The sequence below is a fragment of the Podarcis muralis genome, chromosome 1 (genome assembly GCF_964188315.1).
Source record: "Podarcis muralis chromosome 1, rPodMur119.hap1.1, whole genome shotgun sequence".
Taxonomy (NCBI): Eukaryota; Metazoa; Chordata; class Lepidosauria; order Squamata; family Lacertidae; genus Podarcis; species Podarcis muralis.
Genome location: NC_135655.1, coordinates 42644716 through 42671434, shown reverse-complemented (window position 1 = coordinate 42671434; position 26719 = coordinate 42644716). Strand labels below are relative to the sequence as shown.

Here is a 26719-nt window from a genome sequence, read left to right as displayed (position 1 = left end):
CCACTGCTGCTTAAGTGTCATGGGCTTAAGTGCCAGGTGGGCTGCTTATAAAGCATCCTTCGTGTTGAACCTTTTATATACTGTGCCTGTAAAACTCACATATAATGTTTAACCTACTAGAAAACTGAGGTGGTAAATAAGGTGAGCTTAATACTATGGTTATCAACCCCTTATACTCTGGCGATTTGAGAGTGTGAAGTATGAAGAACTGCTATAGCTTTCATGTGTGCCCAGTGCTTTTTGTCTTAAAAAAATGTTTAGGGGTACTCTCATTTCCTACTCATATTGAAACAATGCCCCTCAATGAGGCCAAACTTAGATTCACAAAATGTTTAGAGATATGCATACCCCTGAGTCTCCCCAGAAAATAAGCATTCTGCCTTTCTGCTGAGTGGTGTATTATTCAACTTTCCAAAAGGCAAGAACAGAATTAAGTGTTTGAAGACCCGCTGCTATCGGATAGCCTTTCAAGGGTTCTAAAACAAAAATACTGAATTCTTGCACACAGTGGTCTAAATTTGGTGTCTCATGGGAATGTGAGAAGGGTTTCATTGCATTATCCTTTCTACCAAGCAGTAAAAGGGAGCCTCTTGTTGGAACTCCCATCTGCTGCTAAAGAGGGAAGGGACTAAAGTTCTGTGTCTGCCAGCAGTAAGAGGTGAGCTTCAGAGTCATTAGGTATTGTTTCTGGAAATACAATGTTTTGCTGGTGCGATGTAATACATAAGAAAACATGGGTGGCTGACCCAGCCTTGTTTTTAATAGGATGTCCCAAGCTTATCCCATGACTTCCAAAACTAGTTGTAACATTTAATCGCGTGGTAGAGGGAGTAAAATATGCACCCCTGTCAAAAACTAGGGCAACTCCGTGTGCTGTAAAGCGTGCGGTCTAATGTGCTCCGGCACCAATATGTGAATTCCCGAAGGCCTAGCAAAATAAAAACAACTGAAAATCCCCCATTGCTTCAGCATGTCTGTGGCCTCTGCATTCCTTAAAAACATACTCTGTGAATTAAGGATCAGGAGGAGGAGTTGCTTGTTTGCTTTGGCATTTGTTTGCATTTGCTGTTGAAAGAAATGTTGGAAGTACAGCAAGAGCAGGAGGGGATTTCAGAGTGGTCTCTGGAGAGGAAACAGTGCAGGTGCAGCATTATCAGTCCTTTATGCAGTTAGAGTAGTTCTGAAAATATTTACAGACATCCTAAGAAGTCAAAGTTTGTTATTTGCCTTTCGAGACTGAACATAGAGAGTCAATTACAAGATGTGTGAGGCTGGCCCCAGACCTAAATGGAATTCTGGCACATGAGTTGTCTCTGTTTTTTAAAGGGGTGTACAGAAAAACTGCAGCTCTCAAATGTTCCTGAGGTTGTTGTTTTTTTATGAACAAAGTGTGTTCACGAAACATGGGTTTTTGAAGCTTAATATGCCCATTCTCCTTGATGTGAATTCTATATACTTTGTTTTGGGATAACCCAAAAGGTCCATAAAACTTGCTAGTTAAATTGCCATGTTTAGATTTAGAGCTACATAATTTGGAAGTGAAAGGAAAGTCCAATGCTGTAAAGAAAAATATTGCATCGGAACCTGGAATGTAAGAACCATGAACCTGGGTAAGTTGGAGGTGGTCAAAATGAGATGGCAAGAATAAATATTGACATCCTGGGCATCAGTGAACTAAAATGGACGGGAATGGGCGAATTCAGCTCGGATGACCATCACATCTACTACTGTGGGCAAGAAACCCGTAAAAGAAATGGAGTGGCCCTCATAGTCAACAAAAGAGTGGCGAAAGCTGTACTGGGATGCAATCTCAAAAATGATAGAATGATCTCAATATGAATCCAAGGCAGACCTTTTAACATCACAGTAATCCAAGTTTATGCACCAACTACTGGTGCTGAAGAAACTGAAATTGACCAATTCTATAAAGACTTACAACACCTTATAGAAGTGACACCAAAGAAGGATGTTCTTCTCATTATAGGGGATTGGAATGCTAAAGTAGGGAGTCAAGAGATAAAAGGAACAACTGGCAAGTTTGGCCTTGGAGATCAAAACGAAGCAGGGCAAAGGCTAAAAGAGTTCTGTCAAGAGAACAAGCTGGTCATCACAAACACGCTTTTCCAACAACACAAGAGACGACTCTACACATGGACATCACCAGATGGGCAGCATCGAAATCAGATTGATTATATTCTCTGCAGCCAAAGATGGAGAAGCTCTATACAGTCAGCAAAAACAAGACCTGGAGCTGACTGTGGCTCAGATCATCAGCTTCTTATAGCAAAATTCAAGCTTAAACTGAAGAAAGTAGGAAAAACCACTGGGCCGGTAAGATACAATCTAAGTCAAATCCCTTATGAATACACAGTGGAAGTGAGGAACAGGTTTAAGGATTTAGATTTGGTGGACAGAGTGCCTGAAGAACTATGGATGGAGGCTCGTAACATTGTACAGGAGGCAGCAACGAAAACCATCCCAATGAAAAGGAAATGCAAGAAAGCAAAGTGGCTGTCCAACAAGGCCTTACAAATAGCGGAGGAGAGAAGGCAAGCAAAATGCGAGGGAGATAGTGAAAGATGCAGGAAATTGAATGCAGATTTCCAAAGAATAGCAAGGAGAGACAAGAAGGCCTTCTTAAACGAGCAATGCAAACAAATAGAGGAAAACAACAGAATGGGAAGAACCAGAGATCTGTTCAAGAAAATTGGAGATATGAAAGGAACATTTCGTACAAAGATTACCATAATAAAGGACAAAAGTGGTAAGGACCTAACAGAAGCAGAAGACATCAAGAAGAGGTGGCAAGAATACACAGAGGAATTATACCAGAAAGATATGGATATCTTGTACACCCCAGGTAGTGTGGTTGCTGACCTTGAGCCAGACATCCTGGAAAGTGAAGTCAAATGGGCCTTAGAAAGCACTGCAAATAACAAGGCCAGTGGAAGTGATGGTATTCCAGCTGAACTATTTAAAATTTTAAAAGATGATGCTGTTAAGGTGCTACACTCAATATGCCAGCAAATTTTGAAAACTCAGCAGTGGCCAGAAGATTGGAGAAGATCAGTCTACATCCCAATCCCAAAGAAGGGCAGTGCCAAAGAATGCTCCAACTACCGCACAATTGCACTCATTTCACACGCTAGCAAGGTTATGTTTAAAATTCTACAAGGAAGGCTCAAGCAGTATGTGGATCGAGAACTCCCAGAAGTGCAAGCTGGATTTCGAAGGGGCAGAAGAACCAGAGACCAAATTGCAAACATGCGCTGGATTATGGAGAAAGCTAGAGAGTTCCAGAAAAACATCTACTTCTGCTTCATTGACTATGCAAAAGCTTTTGACTGTGTCAACTACAGCAAACTATGGCAAGTTCTTAAAGAAATGGGAGTGCCTGATCACCTCATCTGTCTCCTGAGAAATCTCTATGTAGGACAAGAAGCTACAGTTAGAACTGGATATGGAACAACTGATTGGTTCAAAATTGGGAAAGGAGTACGACAAGGCTGTATTTTGTCTCCCTGCTTATTTAATTTATATGCAGAATACATCATGCGAAAGGCTGGGCTGGATGAATCCCAAGCTGGAATTAAGATTGCCGGAAGAAATATCAACAACCTCAGATATGCAGATGACACAACCTTGATGGCAGAAAGTGAGGAGGAATTAAAGAACCTTTTAATGAGGGTGAAAGAGGAGAGCGCAAAATATGGTCTGAAGCTCAACATCAAAAAAACGAAGATCATGGCCACTGGTCCCATCACCTCCTGGCAAATAGAAGGGGAAGAAATGGAGGCAGTGAGAGATTTTACTTTCTTGGGCTCCATGATCACTGCAGATGGTGACAGCAGCCACGAAATTAAAAGACGCCTGCTTCTTGGGAGAAGGGCAATGATAGGCCTAGACAGCATCTTGAGAAGTAGAGACGTCACCTTGCCAACAAAGGTCCGTATAGTTAAAGCCATGGTTTTCCCAGTAGTGGTGTATGGAAGTGAGAGCTGGGCCATAAAGAAGGCTGATCGCCGAAGAATTGATGCTTTTGAATTATGGTGCTGGAGAAGACTCTTGAGAGTCCCATGGACGGCAAGAAGATCAAACGCATCCATTCTTAAGGAAATCAGCCCTGAGTGCTCACTGGAAGGACAGATTGTGAAGCTGAGGCTCCAGTACTTTGGCCACCTCATGAGAAGAGAAGACTCCCTGGAGAAGACACTGATGCTGGGAAAGATGGAGGGCACAAGGAGAAGGGGGCGACAGAGGACGAGATGGTTGGATAATGTTTTCGAGGTTACCAGCATGAGTTTGACCAAACTGCGGGAGGTAGTGGAGGACAGAGGTGCCTGGCGTGCTCTGGTCCATGGGGTCACGAAGAGTCGGAAACGACTAAACAACAACAATTTGGAGTTGTTCCAGGTTGTCTCTATTAACAAAAGTTCATTGGCAGGTAGATGCTGACTTTCTCCACTTACCAGTCCAGTGGACCCTCAAGTTACGTACTGCTCTGGATACGTAATTGTATACTTCCAGGTTCTGCACATGTGACATGTGCAGAAGCGGCGCCTCCAGTTGCGGACTTTTTGGGTTAAGTACGGACCCCCAGAACGAATTTAATTTGTATCCGGAGGGTCCACTGTACAGTGATTTGGTGGGTGACATGTAGCAAGTACTTGTAGTGGGTGACATGTAGCAAGTACTCTATGAATTACCTTACCCAACTTTCATAATGTGTTTTTTTTTATTGGTGGAAGCTGTCTCCTTCATTCAGTGCTGCTATTTTATAATACAAACCGTGCTGTCCAATAAAACAACCAGTTGGTAAACTTCTAGGAATTTTTTTTTAAAAAATGAGTCACAGCAACCTCTAGTCCAGATGTCAAAGCAGTCACTGAAATTTCTCACATCTTATTTCCCTTTTGTTCACTGTTTTGAAAATGTGGTTATTCAGAAGGGAAAATAGGGCCATATCCATATCAGCAGCTGTATTGCTCTGGTTTCTGACTCTGGGTAGTAATCAATTTTAGCAGACCTTTAGTATAGTCTGTGAATGACTGATCTTCCTGTGCAATAAATCTCTTAGTCTTGAAGGTGTCACAAGACTCCTTTTTTGGAGGAGGGGGAAGAACTAGCTGGCTGAATGAATTCAAACTTCGTAAATTTTCATTAAGTGAAACTTATCCTGACATTTCTCTTTGTATGGACAAGATTTTCGAGGAAAGTGTTTTCCTTGTATCCCACAGATTTCCCTTCAGGAAACAGTTCATTTAAAAGTCAGCTTGAATTATTTCCTTCACTGATTGACCTTGTGGCAGGAATGAAATAGCAAGCCTGTTTTTTATAGCTAATGGGAAAGCTGGTGTGCAATAAAAGATACAGTTGGGAGGAGGGGAAATGCAGTATTTTTTTCTTGCTTCAAAATTTAAACCATTAGTATTTTGTGGAGTATTGCTCTATGTTAGAGCAGTTAAATACAGTAATACAAAAAAACTTCAGTAAAGGTTTGTAACCCCAAGGATGGAAAAAAGCAAAACCCCAGTATGTGTGGTGTGATCCTTGACATAAAGTTGCACCCATTGTCCCTAGATACCTACCTTCCTTTCCTGCATGCCAGATGGCACCTTCAAAGGATGGTCAGGAGTGAAAGAAGTAATCCCCACCCCCAGTGCCACTGCCATCTATCAAATTAGGTACCCTCCACGGCTGCTTTAAAAGAAGAATAACCATGTTGGGAGAGCTGATTTTGGCACTATTCATGTTCTCATTCCCCCTATATGAGCATCTTAGGGAAGATTCAGGCAGCTGGAAGCCATCTACTATCGCAAAGCTTTCCAAACTTTTCAAGTTGGTGACACACTTTTTGGACATGCTTCATTTCATGACACAGCAATTCAATTTTGCATCACTTCACGACACAGTAATTCAGTTTTACTAGCAAACTGGAGGCTAAACTAACCCTTTGCAGTCCCAGGAAGCGTGTTCATGAGACACACCTACACACTGCAGCCGACACACTAGCGTGTCATGATGCGCAGTTTGGAAAGCTTTGTACTATTGGTTTAGAAGCTTATTGATGCTCCTGTAACTGCATCTTGAGAACTGCATGTTCCCTTTCAACCATGTACATGATGACACACACACATGCATCACTCTAAATTGCATTCAAATTCCTACCTGACCGTAAAACTCACAGGGTTAAATGTGGGCTCATGATCTTTTAGGCTAGCACATCTCTTTAGTTGTGAAGGTAAAAATGAGGTTGAGCAGAGAGGAGAGAAAAGCCATGTGTGCCTTTCTGAGCTCCTTAGAAGAAGGGATGGATGAACTATAGTAAAAGAAAAACCTGTTTTACCCCATATGACTCTCTCTGTGTGTGTGTGTGATAAGATAAAACTGGACTTCATTGCACAAGGGAGGCTAGGGACAATTTCATACAACAAGTATTTAAGTAGTACTGCATAGCTTAAGAGGTATGCAATAGATTCAGCAGATGGTGGGTGACAAATTGTTCAGTTTGTTACTGAAAACTAAAAGTTTGAGATCTTTCTCAAACTTGGGGTCCCTTTGCTATATGAAATATGGATGGGAGGGTGAGATCTTTCTGGTTTCTTCCTTTTTATATAGTGAAGTTTTCTCCAGGGAGATCTTGGAGCACTATAGAAGTCCCATTGTGACTTGTTTGCTAAGCACTTTGAGGACAAAATCACACATTACCTTGGCCTGCAGCCTACAATTTCAGCAGTTCAGCTGAAATGTAAGGGTGTAAGGTTTCACAAACCATAGTTTATTAAACAAAGAATTGGTGTTGGGGCTACACAATATTTTCTCCCATCCCTGCTCACACCAGCTTTGGTATGAAGATCCAATTTTATTTTGTACAAGAGGACCCTGTTATGTCTGAACCAGAAAAATGATCACAAACCAGGATCTCTGTACAAAATCTGAAGCATGAGGTAAGGGTTGAGGAGGGAGCATGCAGGTCTGATGCTTGTTCCCAGCTTTGTAAGATTTACAAAGCCTAGGATGTTCTAGCTGAGCCACATTTATGCGTACAGGAACAGCGTAGTCCTTTTAATATGGATTAGGTGACTTTCTGTTGCTGCAGCTGTTCTTCCAGCCTCCCATCTACTGAGTAAAGGAAAGAAGAAAAGAAAAGCACTAATGTAAATTAGCAGGGGTTGTTAGCCACTTTGTAAAGCCTGTTTACCAAAAAAGGTGGGATATAAATCTCCCCACCTCCGCCAAGGCATATACCGTATTTTTTTGCACCATAACACTCACTTTTTTCCTCTTAGAAAGTAAGGGGAAATGTCTGTGTGTGTTATGGAGGAAATGCCTACGGGTGGCATGTCTATGGATTTTCCTCCTCTAAAAACTATGTGCGTGTTATGGTCGGGTGCGTGTTATAGAGCGAAAAATACGGTAATTGTACTGCAGGGTGTGAGGTAGACGTTTCAGATCTCTCTGCAGTCCTAGGTGGCTGGTTCTGTTTTTTCAGCTGGCCAAGGTTCATGAGAATCTGCTTAGTTTTGAGTTATATGGCAATGCTCCAAGATCTGAACCATCAACATCTGCCGTCTTTGAGCTGTAGGATACCAGCAGGTGAGACTTGAGACAAAACTCCCCGGTTTGTTTTCCAAAGAAAGAAGCTGCATCAGAACTGGTGGGAGAATTGTGCTGTATTGAGTTCGTCAACCCTATGTGGGCCGATTCATTTTCTTGTCTCTGACATTCCTCACTGTTGCTATGCAGAATGTGAATTTCTGCACAGTTTGACACTTCTTGAAGGCCTGGCCCAGCTTAGTATGTTAACCAGGAAAGGTGGAAGGAAAAAGAGATGACAGTTACTACTTGATCCTGTGTGTGTTTACTTGGACATAAACCTTGCTTAATAGGATATACTCCCAAGTAAGTGTGCCCAGGATTGCAGCTCTGATGTTCTTTCAGCTCATACTAGACTCCCCAAAAGTTACTGTTAATGGCAGGCTTTTGTTAAGCTGTTCAAATTCTTTTTGCTACCCCCAGCAATAGAAACTGAAAGTAAATATGACAGGATTTACAAGCAGTTACTGGGAAGCGTTTCCTAGTGCCTTGCTTCAGGGCAAGCGTGGAGGTAATTAACTGTGTTTATTTGAAGATCTACGAGTTCACATGGGGGTTATATGGCTTTCTCTTGTTTAAACAACCTTGTAAAACTGTGTTTTAAAGATCTCACAAACTTTTAGTAGTGTTGCAGTAACTTTCATTAGATCATCCTAATGTTTTATGGAGTTGCTGAGCAGCCTGAATTAGAATCTGATATGAACCATTGAACTTTCAGACCTGTAACTTTCAGCAGCCCTTCATTGTGGGGTTGTTCATTGATAACATGCCACGTTGCAGCTAGGTGCATGCAAAAATGGCAGAAAGCTAATACTCAGTGTCAAAGCCTCTGATATTTTCTTCACTTTATGTCCCCACGAGCGCAACATCCATTTTTCCTTTGTCTCACCCACCCGCCCTGCCCCATAGTCTCTACTTTGGCTTCTCCCCACAGTCTCTTTCCCACTGAGGTGATCCCTCAGTTTAACAATATGCATTGGTCTGCGGCTCTTCCAAGAACAGAAGACTGAACTTGTGAACTTCTTCTGCGTTACTTAAGAATTTGTAGCTTTTAAAAAACAAGTTCCTGTTCACAGCTCTCCTTTCACATTAAATATTTTAGAAAAGGTTTTCTTGTATTTAACTTGCATTTTGTTAAATTTTGTTCACTATTTTCCCCCCAGCTGATTCCCTAAAGAAGAATCATACTCAAAACATGTAGGGATGGTTATACCCCATTTGGCATTTTAAAAAGACAGGATTATTATATTTCATTTGGCATTTTCTTAGACATTCTGCTTCATAGGTATAGAAGTAATACTTGAATAATATGGCTTCCCACCTTTTCTTTGATTGGTAGGCAGCCTCTTTTCATGCATCAACTAGTCCTAGGCATCCTTTTATAAGCTCAAATGAAATAGCCTGGATCTGAATGTGTTGGTTGGCTTGCCTGCTTGAACAAAATGCTGGATTGGGTCCCGATTTCTACGGACATGATCAGATTGGTTTCTGTTTGATTTATGTTAACCAAGCTTATCGTGATTCTAGAGAGTCTAGAAAAAAACCTTCTCCTGCACAAGCTACTTTCCATGTATCAAAGGCTGGCATCAAAATCCCACTTAGCAAGTGGCATAGATGGTGTTTGTCAGGTGGAGTTCAACTTGGCCAAAGATAAGTTTGAATATGAGAACAACCTAATGCCAGGGCTGTAAAGCAGTCCTGAGAGGAGATAGTGACTCACCTGAGCCTTGGGGACCAGTTCAGGGTGTGTGTAAATACCTATGAAGTGACAAGGTATAAAACTTTGTGTTCGTAAACTGTTGTTAATTACTTGCCCTCTGTTTTCTTTGTACATGGCTTCTCTGGACAACAGAGCATTTGATATTTTCCTACCCCAGAACACAACCACAACACCATGCTAAAAAAACAGATTTTGGAGCAATACACTAATGCTCAGGCTTACTGTAATTTCCAGGTATGCCGTTTTATGTGGCCAGGCTTCAGAACATGAAAGTATACAAAAACGCATACAAGCAGGGCACACTTTTAAGGTAAGATGGCTTTTTCTCTTTTAAAAAGACATTTATCGCAATGGAGTAAAATGGGATATTGTGTTGAAAAGGCCTGAGAACATGATAGGAAGGACACCAAATATATTATAAGACTAAGCTGCAAGTAAGATTTCCAACTGATTATAACCATGGTCTGCTTAAAGCTACCCAACAAATTTATGTGTGAAGTAAACATTCATGAAGATAGGGCCAGCTAATTTAACGGGTCTGTGCTTCAGTTGAACCCTACAATTGGTTCCTCCCATGTTTTTGTTTGTTTCGCATAACAGTTTCCAGTGCTGTAGGATCCCATAGTGGGAAAGCATCCACTATGAGTACGTGTAGGACGAGGATTTTAAAATGTGTGGTTAACATAAAAGAAGACATGCCATTTGTGCCCTTTAACGGGTTTTAAGAAATGACTTAAAGAAGTTGCAGAGAGTCTTGTCTTTGGTATAGACTCTGGTATTAGCAAGTACTATATTACTAGCTTTTTGGTAGTTTACTATTTTCAGTTACATAGGAAACATGTTTTTAGTGGAATCATAGATTTATCCCAAAATGAGTGTAATCTTAAAATTGTGCTTCATGAATGAGAAATGTCTTTGCTGTACATCTCTTTAGAAACATGTAGACAAAGCAATTGCTCTGAAACCAGATGACCCTAAATCTTACTATCTCCTGGGCCGGTGGTGTTACCAGGTAAATCATTTTCTTTAATATGTATTTCTGAGGTCACAAGACATTGTGCTAAATTATTTTGTCTATATTGTTGTTTGTTGTTGGCACCCGCCTGTCTCGGGAGACAATGAAAGTGTGTGTCCTGTTCCTCCTCTGGTCAGTCCTGTGGATGCACAACCAATCTCCAGGTGATGCGATCATCTGCAAGAGATTCCCACATGGAGGAGTTAATGTTGCCAGCCTTTCTGTCACATTTGCAGACACCTTTGTAACACAGAGTTGGTGTGCCAATGGGTCTGGTGCCTGAAGCCAGCTCCCCATAGAGCACATCCTTGGGGATCCTACCATCTTCCATTCTGTGGACATGACCAAGCCAGCGTAGAATAGGAAATAAAATACATCTGTTGAATGCCTTAGGGTTTTTCTGTGTTTAACTGTCTGGATTCTTTTATGCAATTTCAGCTGCCGATAAGATCTTCACAAAAATAGTCTGCTTCATTGATTTGGTTCAGCGACTCAGTTTTATTGCATTTATTGCAGATGGATGCAATTCTAATGTTTTGTGATGCTTCAAAATTTTGTTGTGGTACAGAGTTCCTGATTTAAAATGTTGAAATCTGTCCCACAGCTCCTTTCTCCACTTCTTCCTATATTTGGCAATTGAGTGTCGACGCATCACTTGTTTGAGGCAACATTAAGAATAAGCTCAATTAGATCTTTGCAGTGGGATGGAATTTGCATGGAGTGTTATGGCCTTGTGATGCGCACACTCTCTTTCTGTCCCTCTCTCAAACGTGCACACACACACAAGGCTAGTGGCTGCTAACTAATTCACTGGTCTTCAAGGCATTTACACTAGAATCTAATAGTTGGCCAAAATGGAGTTTCCCAGGTAATGTGGGATGGCCAGCTTAAAAGATGCTGATATAGAGAGCCAGCACTGTTTTAAAATGCATGAATAGGCAACATGCACAAAACATGCACAAAACAACCACTAATGAGCAAAAAGTACTATTGGATTTGTCCCACAAGTGTCATACGGCAAGTAGTTTTAGATGGGAGTGTAATGTGTCTGACTGCAGAGATTTGTAGTGTGATCATCTGCTGCTACTGTTAATCCTGATTACTGATTTATACCTGTGTTTGCTGGGTAGTGAGTATAAGAAAGCTGTTAAGATATTTATATTGTGAGTTAGTGTCAAACTGATGCTGGCTTCTTTTTGGCAACATGCATTTGTACAAAATCTGTTCATGCTTTGTTCTATGAATATGAGGTATATTTAAAAAGTGATCCTTTTTTAATTGAACAAGTTAGAATTGTCTTGAATAATAGGTAAAAAAACCTATTGTACCTTCTATTTGAAACGTTACTATTATTTGCACCAGTAGATGGCTTTAAATTATTTGCTGTCTCTATATATTGTGCGTGTTCTAGATTAGCAACATTATCTTCATGATTTATTACCTGGATCTGTTTTCTTTCTTTCCTCTTCCTCTAGAGGGGAAAATGCTATTATACTGAAAGCAGTTCCAAGTTGTAAGAAACTCAAGATCCTAGGTAGTTTTAAGATCCTGATTTAGTGCTTTGTTCATTGGAGGGGGCAAGGGAAGTGGACACAAAGGGATAGTGAAAGAAAAGCATTAGTTGCAGGCAAATGCATGCTTTCACTTTCCCCATAATTTTACTCCAGTAAAAACAATCACACTTCCCTCTTTTGAACACACATGGATGTGATTAAGGATGTTTTGGAGCACTCCAGGGCTCCTGCATACAGTGTATTTGTATAATGCTTAGCATGTGTTTTTCTTCTGTTGCACTTATCAGAAACGGTTGCAGGTATTTAAAAAACTGTATCACGTGCTTTATATTTTTCAATGGTGTAAAGAAAGGAATAAATTGAGGGCAATTCATTCACTTATTGAAAAAAACTTGACTGAGCTAAGTTTATTTAATACAGTGACTATGAGGCGTCCAAAAAAAAAAAAAAAAGACGCCCAGGTAATGGGACTGCTAGCTCGCTCTTCCACTGCTAGTAGAGTCCAACTTGGCTGCAGTTGAGATTTAGTAGTGTCGGATAACAAAACAGAATATCAACTAGAGTGTCATTACAAGCAAATGGTCATTTAAATATTGAATGGCAGTGGGGAGAAGCAACCTCTACTTCTCTAATATTTCATCTCAAAAACGAAGGAATACTGGTGGGAGGAGACACTAGGTTGTTGTTGTTTAGTCGTTTAGTCATGTCCGACTCTTCGTGACCCCATGGACCAGAGCATGCCAGGCACTCCTGTCTTCCACTGCCTCCCGCAGTTTGGTCAAACTCATGCTGGTAGCTTCAAGAACACTATCCAACCATCTCGTCCTCTGTCGTCCCCTTCTCCTTGTGCCCTCCATCTTTCCCAACATCAGGGTCTTTTCCAGGGAGTCTTCTCTTCTCATGAGGTGGCCAAAGTATTGGAGCCTCAGCTTCAGGATCTGTCCTTCCAGTGAGCACTCAGGGCTGATTTCCTTAAGAATGAATAGGTTTGATCTATTGATCAAATGAATTAATGAATGATGGTTGGATAGTGTTTTCGAGGTTACCAGCATGAGTTTGACCAAACTGCGGGAGGTAGTGGAGGACAGAGGTGCCTGGCGTGCTCTGGTCCATGGGGTCACAAAGAGTCGGACACGACTAAACGACTAAACAACAACAACAACAAAAAGGTTTGATCTTCTTGCAGTCCATGGGACTCTCAAGAGTCTCCTCCAGCACCATAATTCAAAAGCATCAATTCTTTGGTGATCAGCCTTCTTTATGGTCTAGCTCTCACTTCCATACATCACTACTGGGAAAACCATAGCTTTAACACTAGATTAATTGGTTCTTAATCCATGTAGCAATTCTTTTCTGTAGTTGCTGGTGAGGGAGTAGGTGCCCTCCCTATTACTTCACATTTTAAGTGACATTCAACATGATTGCAACACATGGAGGCCACCGCCATTTTATTTTGATGGTAAATAATCATGTTAATACCTCTTGTCTGGTATATCCTGGTCTCTGTAGAGCACCTGCATTACATTATTATTGGAAGGACGGATGCATGCTATCCTGTTCCTCTGCCATACAAATGGAATCACTGGCAAGATAGGCATATGAACTAGGTGGTTTTGTGTTGGCTGCCAAGTTATAGTAGAAAGATTATGGTCCCCTCTTTGTTTTTATGCAGGTCTCTCATCTGGGATGGTTGGAAAGGAAAACTGCTGCTGCCTTGTATGAAGAACCCCCCACAGCCACTATTCAGGATGCACTGCAGAATTTCTTAAAGGTACTAACAGTTGAGCAAAGCACTAAAATGGCTCGTTATTAGTTGTGCACAAACCACCAACAGAAGCAGCTAAAGTTCAGCATTTTCAAGCCTATTTGAACAACAGCGAAAGAAGCTACCAAGATTCTTAAACATGAGAATGGGCCTTTTTGGTGGCGGCTCCTATCTATTCCATCACTATCTACTTTTAGGTGCCAGCCAAAAACATTTCTCTTAGCCAGGTTTTTGCCCCTTAATTTGGAGGGGTTTAGATATTTGTGGCCTCTTTCAGTGAGTGGAATATGTTAGGACCTACCTTTTAGATGTATGGATCTATTTTGGTTTTATAATGGTTTTAATCTTTGTACTATTTTGTAAACCTTTTGTAAAAGAAAAGTGACTAGTAAGTGCAATAAATAATAAACTTTTACACACATAAACACACATCTTTTCCCAGCTTCCATCCAGTCAAATGTGAGACAGTTATCACAGTTCAAGGACACATTTCAGCCAGGCAAAAATATTTGGAGAATATAATTCAGGACCACTGAGAGTCAGATAGGTCTGGAAGGCTGCATGCAGACCCTGGGCCTGAAGTTCCCCACCCTTGCATTAAAGGCTAAAATAAATACTATGGGATAAGCTTCCAAGATTTTTGTGGTCTTTTTGATGCAACAGACTAATACGACTGCTCCTCTAAATGTTTCGTTATGTGTACAGGTCATGTATTTTGATGGGCAAGGGTAACTGACTCACATGGGCTACATGCAGAAGTATCTGAAAGCCCTGCTTCTTAAAATGATGTGAGCGTAGCAGAAGTTTCTCTCTAATAGGCCCCCTCCCCATTTTCATGACCCATTAGAGTGCAGACAGTTTCTGTCTGATGAACAGTGTAGAGCCTGCATAGTGTGAGCTAAAGACTAATCTCTCTGAATCATCCTTAATTCTTCATATTCATTGCAGGCCGAAGACCTGAGTGCTGGTTTTTCAAAAGTGGGAAGAATATACATTGCCAAGGTAAGTGTATGTTTGCTTGGGCCACAAAAGTTGTGCGTTTACATACATTAGAAATTCAGAACTAGACTGCTTGGTTTGAACACATGAAACTCCCTAATGCAGAGTCAGACCATTATTTATTTAGAAAAACTATGCTAGGGACACGGGTGGCGCTGTGGTCTAAACCACTGAGCCTAGGACTTGCTGATCAGAAGGTCGGCGGTTCGAATCCCCGCGACGGGGTGAGCTCCCGTTGCTTGGTCCCTGCTCCTGCCAACCTAGCAGTTCGAAAGCACATCAAAGTGCAAGTAGATAAATAGGTACCGCTTTGGCAGGAAGGTAAACGGCGTTTCCGTGCGCTGCTCTGGTTTGCCAGAAGCGGCTTAGTCATGCTGGCCACATGCCCCGGAAGCTGTACGCCAGCTCCCTCGGCCAATAAAGCGAGATGAGCACCACAACCCGAGTCGGCCACGACTGGACCTAATGGTCAGGGGTACCTTTACCTTTACCTTTATGCTACACCCTTCCAATGGTCTGCGTCACTCAAGATGATCATTAGGCTTTCTAGCCTCTGGTATCTATGGTTCCAACTGGGTAGTGGCTGCTGTTGTTGGGTTTTTGTATCTATATTGTAGATCGTGTTGTGATTTACGTGGAAAGCGTTCGGTTTGGTTCCACAAAGGATTTGAAATATGTTCTTGTTTGCACAAACTGAATGATTTTTTTTTCTTGGAGCTACATTGTCCTGTTTCTGTGACCTCCACTTGGAGCCTATGAAAGTTTTAATGCCAAATGGCTTTTGCTACAATAGCCAGAGGAGAAGCCAAGCAAGAGTGTAGAGGGATTTGCTCCCTGTAAAATCACTCTGTTCCCCAAGTCCCAAACAACCTCATTTTATGTTGAGTAGTGTACAAGTTTTTAAGATTCTGTTCCTGGCTTGGAATATATTCGAATTTGAAGTTGCCACAAGTTTTACTTGCTTTGACAGTCTTCTGTAAAAACTGGAAGGTGGTAATAAACTTAAAAAAGAAGTCAACAAAATGCAGAAATCTTTGTGCAGGCTACTTTTTTACTTGTTTTACTACACTGTGGGCCGTTGTGTATCTCATACAAGACTAGGATGTGAAATGAATATAATCTTTAGTTATAAGTACAGGACTATAAGAATTCCCCCCCCCCCCCCATGGAATGTTTTCCATATATATGTCTAAGAAGCCTAGATCTAAGTTTATTTTAATTATGATTTCTTCGTCATTCTTCCATTTCAAGAAAAGTTTGCTTTTAATAAAATAGGAAAGTTACTATTCTAAATATCAGTGTTGCATATGATACAGTTGAAATGTGAATTGGGATTCTGGTGCAATTAAACCACACCATGATGATACACATGGTCACTCTTTAGCTAAAAACATTCTTGTTTAGACAAGCCTTCTCACAGATGCTTAGAAAGTTGAGGTAATTTTAATCTGTTCTAGTATTTTAACTTTTATATGTATGGTTGTGAATTTTTCTCGATTTTACTGTTTTATCTTTTGTAAGCTGCTTTGGTTTTTTTTTTTACAATCAAGTTGTATAAACATTTTATTAAACAAATAAATAATATTTTAAACACTTTTTAGTAGTTGTATTTAGACTATCCTATACCTCTTAGCAAAATAACTTACCTGAGTCACTTGAAAAAATCACTCACCCTAACATTCCATTTTAACTAAGGCTGCAATCCTGCATACACTCAAACTTGGCCCTCCAGCTGTTTTGGGACTACAACTCCCATCATCCCTAGCTAACAGGACCAGTGGTCAGGGATGATGGGAATTGTAGTCCCAAAACAGCTGGAGGGCCAAGTTTGGCCATGCCATGGTGGGATTAACACGAGTAAATATGCATAGGGTTTCACAGTCTGACAGCAGGACTTTTATATATATCTAGCTAGTGTTTGAAGACAGGAGTGCCTGGTGTGCTCTGGTCCATGGGGTCACGAAGAGTCGGACACGACTAAATGACTAAATTCTTATATTCCAAGAAAATGATCTGTTGTACAAAATTTTGTTGGCATCCGTCTGTCTCGGGAGACAATGGAAGAGTGCGCCTTTTGGAGGCGAATCAGGGTATTTTGATTCCACTGGTGATTCTGTGAAAGCAAAGCGTAAAGTATGTCCCAAGATGGTTAGACAAATTCTGCTAAATGGGCCTGTGAGGAGGGTGTCAGCCCCATGCCCGTCCGCCCCCAGGGGTGTGGCAGCCTCAGCACTATGCAGTCTTGTTCTGCAGGGGTGCAAGTGCGAACTTCACAACCACAAGAGCAGTGCTGAATGTAATGTCACATTCACTCTTGCGTCACCGGCTCACAACATCCTCTTGAACATCATTCTGAAGTGAATAGTACAGCTTAATGGGTTTGTACCTGGGCTGATGATGTCACCCATTCTGATGCCTCTCTCTTAGAGTTCAATCTACTATATATTTTGGAAAGTGCTTTCTCCAGGCGTCTCCTCTTCTGTTCTCTATGGGTTTCAGTGTTTGGAAAGATAAATTATATTTTTTATTAATGGAATACACATCCTCATAAAATGTTCTATCTTGTTTTAATTTTGCTTTCCCTCCCCACTCTCTCTTGCAGTGCTACAGGGAACTGGGAGATAACTCGGCAGCTGCTCACTGGCTGAGTTTGGCTTCAGAGTTGCCAGTCATCACAAAGGAGGTAGTGTTTGAGTGTCATTCATGTGTGAAGATGATGATTTAACAGATCCAAATAATATGCCATCTCATATTTAGTTGTATCTGTCTTCAGAGATAGACAGCCTATTAAATCTACACTTTAGTTTTTATTTTATCCTTCTTCCTTTTTGAGCAGTTTTCTAAACCTATTCCTGAGTAATTTAAAAAATAAAAATATGTTAACTTTACTGTCATTTTAAATAGGTAGTAGGTGAATATAAATATTCAAACTGCTGAATCCTACTGATCTGATTCATATGTCATGCTAAGCCAAACCGTGACTTAGCCAGGCTCTGGCAGAAAAGATCACCACCACTTTGTTGCTCTCTAGCCATTGTGCTTTGCCAAGTTAAGCCATGGTTTATATTGCATGAACTCTGGCTTGCAGTCTAGCTTTCCTGGTTTGCAGCTCATGGTTAGTATGGAGAGCACTAAACCACAACCCAGGTTTGGACAGCACACAAAGCCAAACCGTGGCTGAATTCAGTGCAGCACAGCGGCAAAATGACCTTGGAGGAGCAAAGTGGCTGTCTGGTGCATCTTGGTAGGCCATGCAAATCTTGCAAGTAAGCGGTGATAAGTAATTATTCTATCGCTGTTATGGTGGGGCTGTTTTTAATAAATGTTGGCTGGAATGTTAACATTGAACAACAACAACAACAATAATAATAATAATAATAATAAATTTTATTTATACCCCGCCCTTCCCTGCCAGAGCCAGGCCCAGGGCGGCTAACATCAACAGAAATTATATGGATTTTCTATTGTGTAATGTTGCTTGGATATATTTTAGGTAACAGGCCGCTAATATAATATTAATATTGCAGTTAAATAAGTTGAAACTGGCTGCATTGAACTTGCTATATTGAACTAGAGGTGAGATCTTCACGGACCCTGTCAGGTGTTTTTAAGCTGGAATATTCATTCTAGGCTATAATGCCTGCAGTTGTTTTGAGGATCTTCTTTCTTTTAAAAGTTTTCACCTGAAAGGGGTTTTATCTTTTGTTGCACAGCTCTTTAACTGACGTTTCGGACTATGGATATACTGAATTTTGCTCACTATTTTATATTATGCGAAACTGGTGTTACTGCCACCTCCAGAACAATATCTAGTATTGCACTAGCAAATCTTCTACTGCAGGCTGCCAAGCTTAGGGAAACCAGATGTCAAACTTAAGAATTCCAGTCACTGAACAGGAAATTTCAGAGATCAAGAAAAGGTTAGATCCATCAATTCAGGCAGCAAAAACCTGTCAGACTTGGCTAGGGGAAGACTTTTGCTAACCAGGCATTTTAGGAAAACAAGTTGCACGCTGTAGGGGGAGTGTGCATCTATATAAATCAGAATTGAGAGTCAAAAGTGGAGAATGAACATCTAATGGCCATAAAGACCAGGCTGGCCACAAGTGGCAAGGCATCCCCCAGTGGGGTCGGCAGGGGCACAGTCACCATTTCAGAATCAGGGCAAGCGTCAGCCAGTGGTATTACAGCATGGTTAGTCTCCTAGGGGATACTGAGTTTTGTTGAATGGGAGTCTGGGGTGAGAAGCCATATGCTGGTGATCTTGTCTAATATTTCTTCCCCCAGAGTGAGAAGCAGGACTGGAAGTGGATGGCTCTGGGTGAGAGCCTAGGACTAGGATGGGTAGCTGGGTCTGCTGATTATGCTTGACTTACGCAAGGAGATTAGGTTGTGATATGCCCTAGATAGATCTGATAGGCTGGGTATTTACTTTCAGCGGAAAGGACTGCGCTGCTCTACCTGTGGCTGTTTTACTACTGTATTACTGGATATCTTTGATTTGGTGGGGTACAGGATTGTAGCAGGGATTGTGTTTTTAGCTCCTCCTCCTTGCTTTCCACTTCTGGTAATTGTATAATACAGTGGTACCTCGGGTTACATACACTTCAGGTTACAGATGCTTCAGGTTACAGACTCCGCTAACCCAGAAATATTACCTCAGGTTAAGAACTTTGCTTCAGGATAAGAACAGAAATCGTGCTCCGGTGGCGCAGCAGCAGCAGGAGGCCCCATTAGCTAAAGTGGTGCTTCAGGTTAAGAACAGTTTCAGGTTAAGAACAGACCTCCAGAACGAATTAAGTTCTTAACCCAAGGTACCACTGTATAGGCTTTGTGTTTGAAGAGGGGCAGGGAGATAGGATGTTTGAGGTTCCCCAGCTGGATTCAAACTGTGCCTGCAAATGGACAACTTCAGGGGGTATTGCTGTCAGCACTGATCAGCTGACCATCATTGAGCCTGGCTTTCCAAGAAAACATTGGGAGAAGACTTTTAAGCAGGTAGACATGGTTTGGGGGAAACAGCCTGACGGGTTAAATTAGGGCCCCTGCTAGGCCAAATTAGGGCCACGAGCGAAAGGTTTCCACCGCTGTTTTGAAGTATAAACAGTATGGAAAAGGAAGAAGAGCCAGTCAGGGTTGTTTGTTTCATTTTCTCCCTAGGAGGTTGGGAGAAGAATAGCATGTTGATCATCCTGATTGTATAATTTTGCAGATGGGATTAGTTCAAACCAGCTAGCCACAAATTTACTTTGTTCCTTTTCATTCCTCCAGGACGCTGAAAGCAGTAGAGAGATGGAAGAGATGGAAGCAAATGCAGAAGGCTAAGCAAGTTGAAAGATCTGTCTGCATAATAGTTGTGCAAATGCAGTGAAAGTTCCAGTCTAAAAGGTTTCACAGTCATTATTATCCTCGCTGGGCTTCATGAACATGCCGCAGAATGAAAATGAAAAATCAAACTCTGGTTTCAGCAGTCCTTTTTCAAAGAATTAGGCTGGCATGATAGTCAAAGAAAAGTGATTCAGCTCATATCCCTTGATTGCTAAATCAGTATGCTCAAGTGTCCTCAAAACAGAAGTTACCAAGTTGATTATTTTTCATGCTTGTGTTTTGCATATTCACCAGCCAGACATTTCCAAGACACATTAATTGCACACTTCCTTAATTGTGATGTGATCAACATGGCACTTTGTGTGTTAATACAGTTTTCATAATACATTAGAAATTAATCAGTAAAAAGAAGGCCTATATTAGATGTGATGGCAGAATTAGGCACAAGATCTCCCATGGTTTTTAGATTAAAGCAGACCTGGGGAGGGTTTCTAAAAGGTTTCTCATTTAAAAACAGTTTCCCATTTAGAATCTCCCCAGCTATATGTTAGGTATATACCCAATACATTTATGTTTTCCAGTTTATTTGCCATGACCAAATAAGCTTGAACTGGGTGGGTGTGGGGAGTAAATTTGGGAATAAGGTTTATGGGAAAGCTTTAATTGTCCACTTTTCTAATATCCCACACTTGTCGTGATCAGAAGAGCAAGGCGGCATTTCTCACCTGGCTTCCCAGCATAGAGGTTGCTGCTGGTAAATAGGAAGGGGAGGAGCAAGGCAATGGGGAGGTTGGTGCTGCGCAGGTACAATGGCAGGACCAATCCAATATTCCCAATGCTGCAGCTGCATCAATCCATGTCACTTTGCTCCTTTCCTTCTCTGCTACTGGCAGTGACTTCACATTAGGAGGCCAGTTAAGCAATACTGCTCTACTGGCCCACAGCCTCAGCCTAAACCCAATTACTGCTTTGATCTAAATGGGAAAAGGCAACAGATCTTGTTTTCTGGATTCCCCTGTGTTGCATCTAGTTTGAACTGGATGCATAAGGTAGAATTATAGATCACGGCTTCCTCTGGCAAAGTGATTAATGCTTAATCCGTGGACGCATGACACTCTGTTCACTGCACATGATAAATATTGTTGACTTGGCCGTTTTTACTCAAGGCAGCATAGTACTGTCACTTTCCATTGCCCCCATTGTTAATATCTAGGTGGGGATTGATAGGAGAACATTGGGTGCCAATACAATATTCCACAAGCTAGACTTCTGTTTGAGCCCTTACAAATAACTCTGAAATTATTTATTGTGTCCAACACATGCACCTTGTAAGCTATATGCATATTCAACTAGCTGCTTGTGGATTTTGTGTTCCTTTTGGAGTACTCCAACTTCTTCCGCACAGTACGCTATAACTGTGGCACTGCCATTCATTAAAGCCACGAGGGGCACCCAGCAGAAAAACTTTGAAAAACCTTAATGTTGGGGGACCAAATAATTTGCCTTCAGTTTTTGGAGGTGTTTGAAAGAACTAACATCACTGCTGCAAAGGGCAATTAAAATCTGTTTTAAGCTTAAGGAATAAAAACAAAGAGTTTTCTTCATCTGCTGGCCTTTAACAGGATATTCCAAGATACATTTTTAAAATTATCTTTCATTACTTCTCTTAAGCCATCACTATTAATTGCCTACTTTGAAAGAGAACCAAGCTCTGTATTTTCCAGAGCTGTCACTGAGTAGTACAGAATATGCAATGCCTAAGAGGTGGAATTAAATTACCATTCAGTTTCAGCCTGTTTTAAACCAAACAATCTTACTACTTCCAGAGTGCAGAATAATTCTGTTTTCTGTGTCCTGTAATTTTTGCCAGGAATTCAAGTGGGATTTCTCAGTCCCCTTGAAACCTAATTTACAGCTCACTTTAGCTGGATAATTACAGTGATTTTTATTGAATACACGCTGCTGTATTTAACATTTCTAGAAAACACAATTAGAGAGAATATTTTATATAAAAATCATCTAATCTATTCACCTAAATATGTATATAACAAATCAAGTTGGAAGACAAGAAATACTTCTGTCCAAAGATTTTCCTGGTGCATATTTTCCTATTTCTTAATTCATATTTATATCTAAAAACATTAGATAGGCTGTCACCATAGTCCTATAAACAGAGGACTATAAACATAGTCCTATAATTCAGAGAAGCAAGTACTTTTATAGCCCTATTTTTACTGTGCTCACAAGGAAATGCAACTCTGTTAAGATTGCAAAATCAGAAATGTGGGTTGTATTCAACTTAAGTTGTACTCAGAGTAGACCCACTGAAATAAATTAACCTACGTTAGTCATGTGCATTAACTTCAGTGGCTGTACTCTGAGTCAGAGAAGTATTGGATACTGCCCTTTGAGTAGGTGGCAGTGTTATGTATTCTTGTGACCATGTGGTTTGGATGAGAACATACTGCCAGCTCCTAAATCACTAGGGTAGTTCCTTGCATGTTCAAAATGACTGGCCATAAAATGTTCAGTGAAGGGTTCCCTCAAGTTAATTCAACATAGTGAAAGTTTCCCGGTATTTAAAGGTTTGTATAAATGCCTGAAATAATACTTGTTTTAAATACAGTAAGTCCTTGGATCAATCCTTGTTGACCTTGCTTTGTTTAGTCGTTTAGTCGTGTCCGACTCTTCGTGACCCCATGGACCAGAGCACGCCAGGCACTCCTGTCTTCCACCGCTTCCCGCAGTTTGGTCAGGCTCATGTTTGTAGCTTCGAGAACACTGTCCATCCATCTCATCCTCTGTCGTCCCCTTCTCCTTGTGCCCTCCATCTTTCCCAACATCAGGGTCTTTTCCAGGGAGTCTTCTCTTCTCATGAGGTGGCCAAAGTATTGGAGCCTCAACTTCACGATCTGTCCTTCCAGTGAGCACTCAGGTCTGATTTCCTTAAGAATGGATGCGTTTGATCTTCTTGCAGTCCATGGGACTCTCAAGAGTCTCCTCCAGCACCATAATTCAAAAGAATCAATTCTTCGGCGATCAGCCTTCTTTATGGTCCAGCTGACCTTGCTAATTTACTGTAATATCATTACCTCACAATCACAATCAAGTTCATGCCCCTTGTGAATTTTAGGCCATGCCATTGTACACAATCTAAACAATGCCCTACTCTAATACTTACTCCATACTTCATTCAAGTGAAGTACAAAGTGTATCTTCAGCTTAGACCTGTGGGCCATTTTCCCCAAACCATGTTGTTTGTCACTGGTAGTATGATCTGATGGGTGGGAGGGCAGAGTTAAGACCTGAGCTGGCTGTGTGCACCTCTTCCTTGCAAGGGATGGCTGATGGAGATGTTAAATTAAAATAAATCAGTTCAGCAGGATTCCATGCAAACCTCTTCATGATTCAGGGAGCGCTTTGCATTGGAAGCTGCTGCTAAAACGAAGGAAAAAACACCAGTCAAATTTGGTCCACAGCACTGATATGGGATCTGGCTGGTGGAGTCAGAAAGATTCCCCATCCCATTCTAAAACCACTAATCAAAATGTGCATCTGGATATTGTTTGAGTGAAAATTGGAGTGACTAACAATATCAACCTTTTGTTATTTATACCCCACCCATCTGGCCTTGAGACTCTCACAAGTATTACTTGAAAAGGACCAGTCCATATATTTGCATTCAGAAGTACTTACATTTTTCTGAAGTTAAAAATTCGTTCGATTTCTGCGCCTGACCAAACTATTTATTATTCCAATGAAAGAACTAATTGAAATGCTTGGGAGAGCCGTAAGAATTATTAGACAGTGACCAAAGTATTTTCTGCGAGTGCTGCTTTTAAAAACTATGCTCTGAAAGCATTTACAGAAGATGGAGAACTGTAACTGAGGCTGCAATTCTGTACTTGCTTACCTGGGAGTAAGCCCCACTGATCTGACATACTTCTGAGTAGATGTGATAGGATTGCACTATTAAGTACACTTTTCTGTTGTTGTCGTCGTCCCCCTCCCCACAATTTTGACATTCCACATGCTTATTTATGAGACCTTTGGTGATTCAGTGTTTGCTTTCACTATCCATTTCCTAATGTGTTTAAAGCTTTAAATTCCCACGTGTGATATTCTGATACAACAGAAAAATGATGTCAATTGCAAGCACATTTATTTTTATGTGAGATGGATGAATTAAGTAACTGATCTGATTGTGCTTCTGCAAGTAAGCCTGACGAACCTGACTAAAATGCCAATGAAGTAAACGAAGAAAGGGATCCTTCAGTAACCTTGCATGATATCAACCTTTAATTCAAGTACAGACATAGTCATGTTGTGGTGCCCTATGTGAAATTGCACTGTGTGATCATTTTAGGGCCCACAAAGCAGTGAGTATCTCTTAATGCACTTGACCAAAGCAAGGTCTTTAGTATGACTGCAATAGCACAAGAATGGTCCTTTAACTGCATTCCATATCTGACTAACATCTCTCTCTCTGCCCCCCCCCCTCCATGAATGAATTGCCACATGGGAGCACTGTGTGGGATTTTGCAGGCTGGGAGGGGAAAGCTTTGATAGGTTTGGACAAGATCCTCTGGCTAAGTATGTGTGCCTTGCCCTTCGTCTAAGGAGCTGGAGAGAGAACTCTGCCTGCCTGCCTCCTTTTGTTCAGGAGATTGCTGTTATCACTAACACCATAGAATCATGTGTTGAAAACAGAATAGCTTTGTGAAATTGGTTTAAGTAATCAAGGCAATACCATTTTGAGCGTGGTAGATGGTATACCTTGAGATCAGTATTTTGGAGAAGAGTAATCTCTGAGGAAGGATGGTTTGGGGAAAGTGGTTCTTTTCATTTAGAAGGAGGTGCACTTTAGCAGCCTTAGGTGGAAATGATTTATGTGTGTGTGGTGGTGGTGATGGTGGTTTTTTTTAAGTTGCATAAGTTTTGTTGACTAAACTGTGAATATAAAGGTGAAAATCTTTTATCACTGCACTGCAGCCCTCCCAGAGGGTCACTAAGTACTTAAAAGTCTGATGCACAAGAGGTAGTTCATAAAGGCAGTTTGCATTACTGACAAAACATATATCCAATATCTATTTTACAGGGAACAAAAGACAATTATTTTCATGCAGCTGTATATTTGTTTTTAAAAATCAAGCTAATACAAGAGTTAATTGTAAAACTGGGTGGTTTTAACTTCAACGTTATTTGAAATAAAAGTGACAACACTGCCTAATGATGAGTATGTAACAGTTCTGAAATAAAAATATCTGCATTCTTTTTATATGACTGTGGCTTGTATCCAGAGTTCTGTGAGCAAAACTCTTCTCGTAGGACTTCTCCCAGGAGGAAGTGCAGGGAGGTGATGTTTACTGATTCATACTTCCCCCTGCAGTGCTCTGAAAAGCTGCTCCAGTGGGGCTGGAGAGCCTCTTCCAGGAATAACTTGGCTGAAGGGATAAAAATTGAAACCCAAATCTGATTCCAGACTTCTCAAGAAGTGTATTGTGACATAGACTGTGTAATTAACAAAGATTCTATTGGTGACTCTAGTCAATAACTGGTTTCTTAAAATTACAGGAATTACTTTAATAAAGAAGAAGGCCACACAAAGTTAAGACTTGCAGTGCATTGGTGATGCCTTCAACACCTCTTTAGCTCTCTGTGGCATTACCTGCCCCACTCCTGATGTCATATGTGGACTTTATTAAAGGTAAAGGTACCCCTGCCCGTACGGGCCAGTCGTGTCCGACTCTAGGGGTGTGCGCCCATCTCACTTAAGAGGCCGGGGGCCAGCGCTGTCCGGAGACACTTCCGGGTCACGTGGCCAGCGTGACAAAGCTGCATCTGGCAAGCCAGCGCAGCACACGGAAACGCTGTTTACCTTCCCACCAGTAAGCAGTCCCTATTTATCTACTTGCATCCGGGGGTGCTTTCGAACTGCTAGGTTGGCAGGCGCTGGGACCGAGCAACGGGAGCGCACCCCGCCACGGGGATTCGAACCGCCGACCTTTCGATCGGCAAGTCCTAGGCACTGAGGCTTTTACCCACAGCGCCACCTGTGTCCCCGGACTTTATTAGGGGCTCACAATTTCCTACTGTAAACAATCATAAGAACATAAGAAGAGCCTGCTGGATCAGACCAATGGCCCATCTAGTCCAGCAGGGGATTTGAACTCTAACCACTACACCACACTGCTGCTGGATGCCTTGGGAAGCCCACATTCAGGACATAAGTGCAACAGCACTGCTTGCCTGTGATTTCCAGCAACTGGTATTCAGACTGCCTGACAGTGGAGATGGAACATCACCATTCTGGCTAGCAGGTGATGATAACCTTCTCCTACTCCTCTTTAAAGCTATCCAAGTTGATGATCATCACTGTGGAAGTGAGTTCCATGGCATGAATAAGTACTTTCCTCTGTCCTGAGTCTTCCAACATGCAGCTTCATTAGATATCCATGAGTTCTAGTGTTATTTAAAAAATAATAATTCTCTATCCACTTTCTACATGCCGCACATAATTTTATAAATTTCTACCATGTGATGTGCCTTTTCTCAAGTTCTGAATGCTTTCCTAATAGGGGATTTGCTCCATCCCCTTGATCATTTTGGTTGAATTAGCTTCCTATGGATTGATGAAAAAAAATAGATTCCCTGCTCCCATTTGCCATATGAGCCTGGGTCAAGCATGTGTGTTTGGCGGTCATAACTGCTATGATGGTTCTGGTGGCATCACCTTTGCCTAGATGTGCTGACTGCAGGATGGTTTTAAATGATAGTAAAGA

General features: G+C 41.3%; 1 protein-coding gene across 5 annotated transcripts in view; it reads left to right on the top strand.

Annotated features, from left to right (window-relative positions):
• The window catches only part of RMDN3 (regulator of microtubule dynamics 3), a 37104-nt gene extending 11889 nt beyond the window's left edge, over window positions 1-25215 (top strand). For all 5 annotated transcript variants that reach the window (XM_028722831.2, XM_077926888.1, XM_028722823.2 and 2 more), the window contains exons 8-13: window positions 9551-9626; window positions 10251-10328; window positions 13518-13616; window positions 14559-14612; window positions 17212-17292; window positions 19881-25215. In XM_028722831.2, the coding sequence (XP_028578664.2) occupies window positions 9551-9626; window positions 10251-10328; window positions 13518-13616; window positions 14559-14612; window positions 17212-17292; window positions 19881-19934 (442 nt within the window). In that variant the 3' untranslated portion in view covers window positions 19935-25215. The remainder of the gene's footprint in view (window positions 1-9550; window positions 9627-10250; window positions 10329-13517; window positions 13617-14558; window positions 14613-17211; window positions 17293-19880) is intronic.
• Window positions 25216-26719: the final 1504 nt, after the last annotated feature.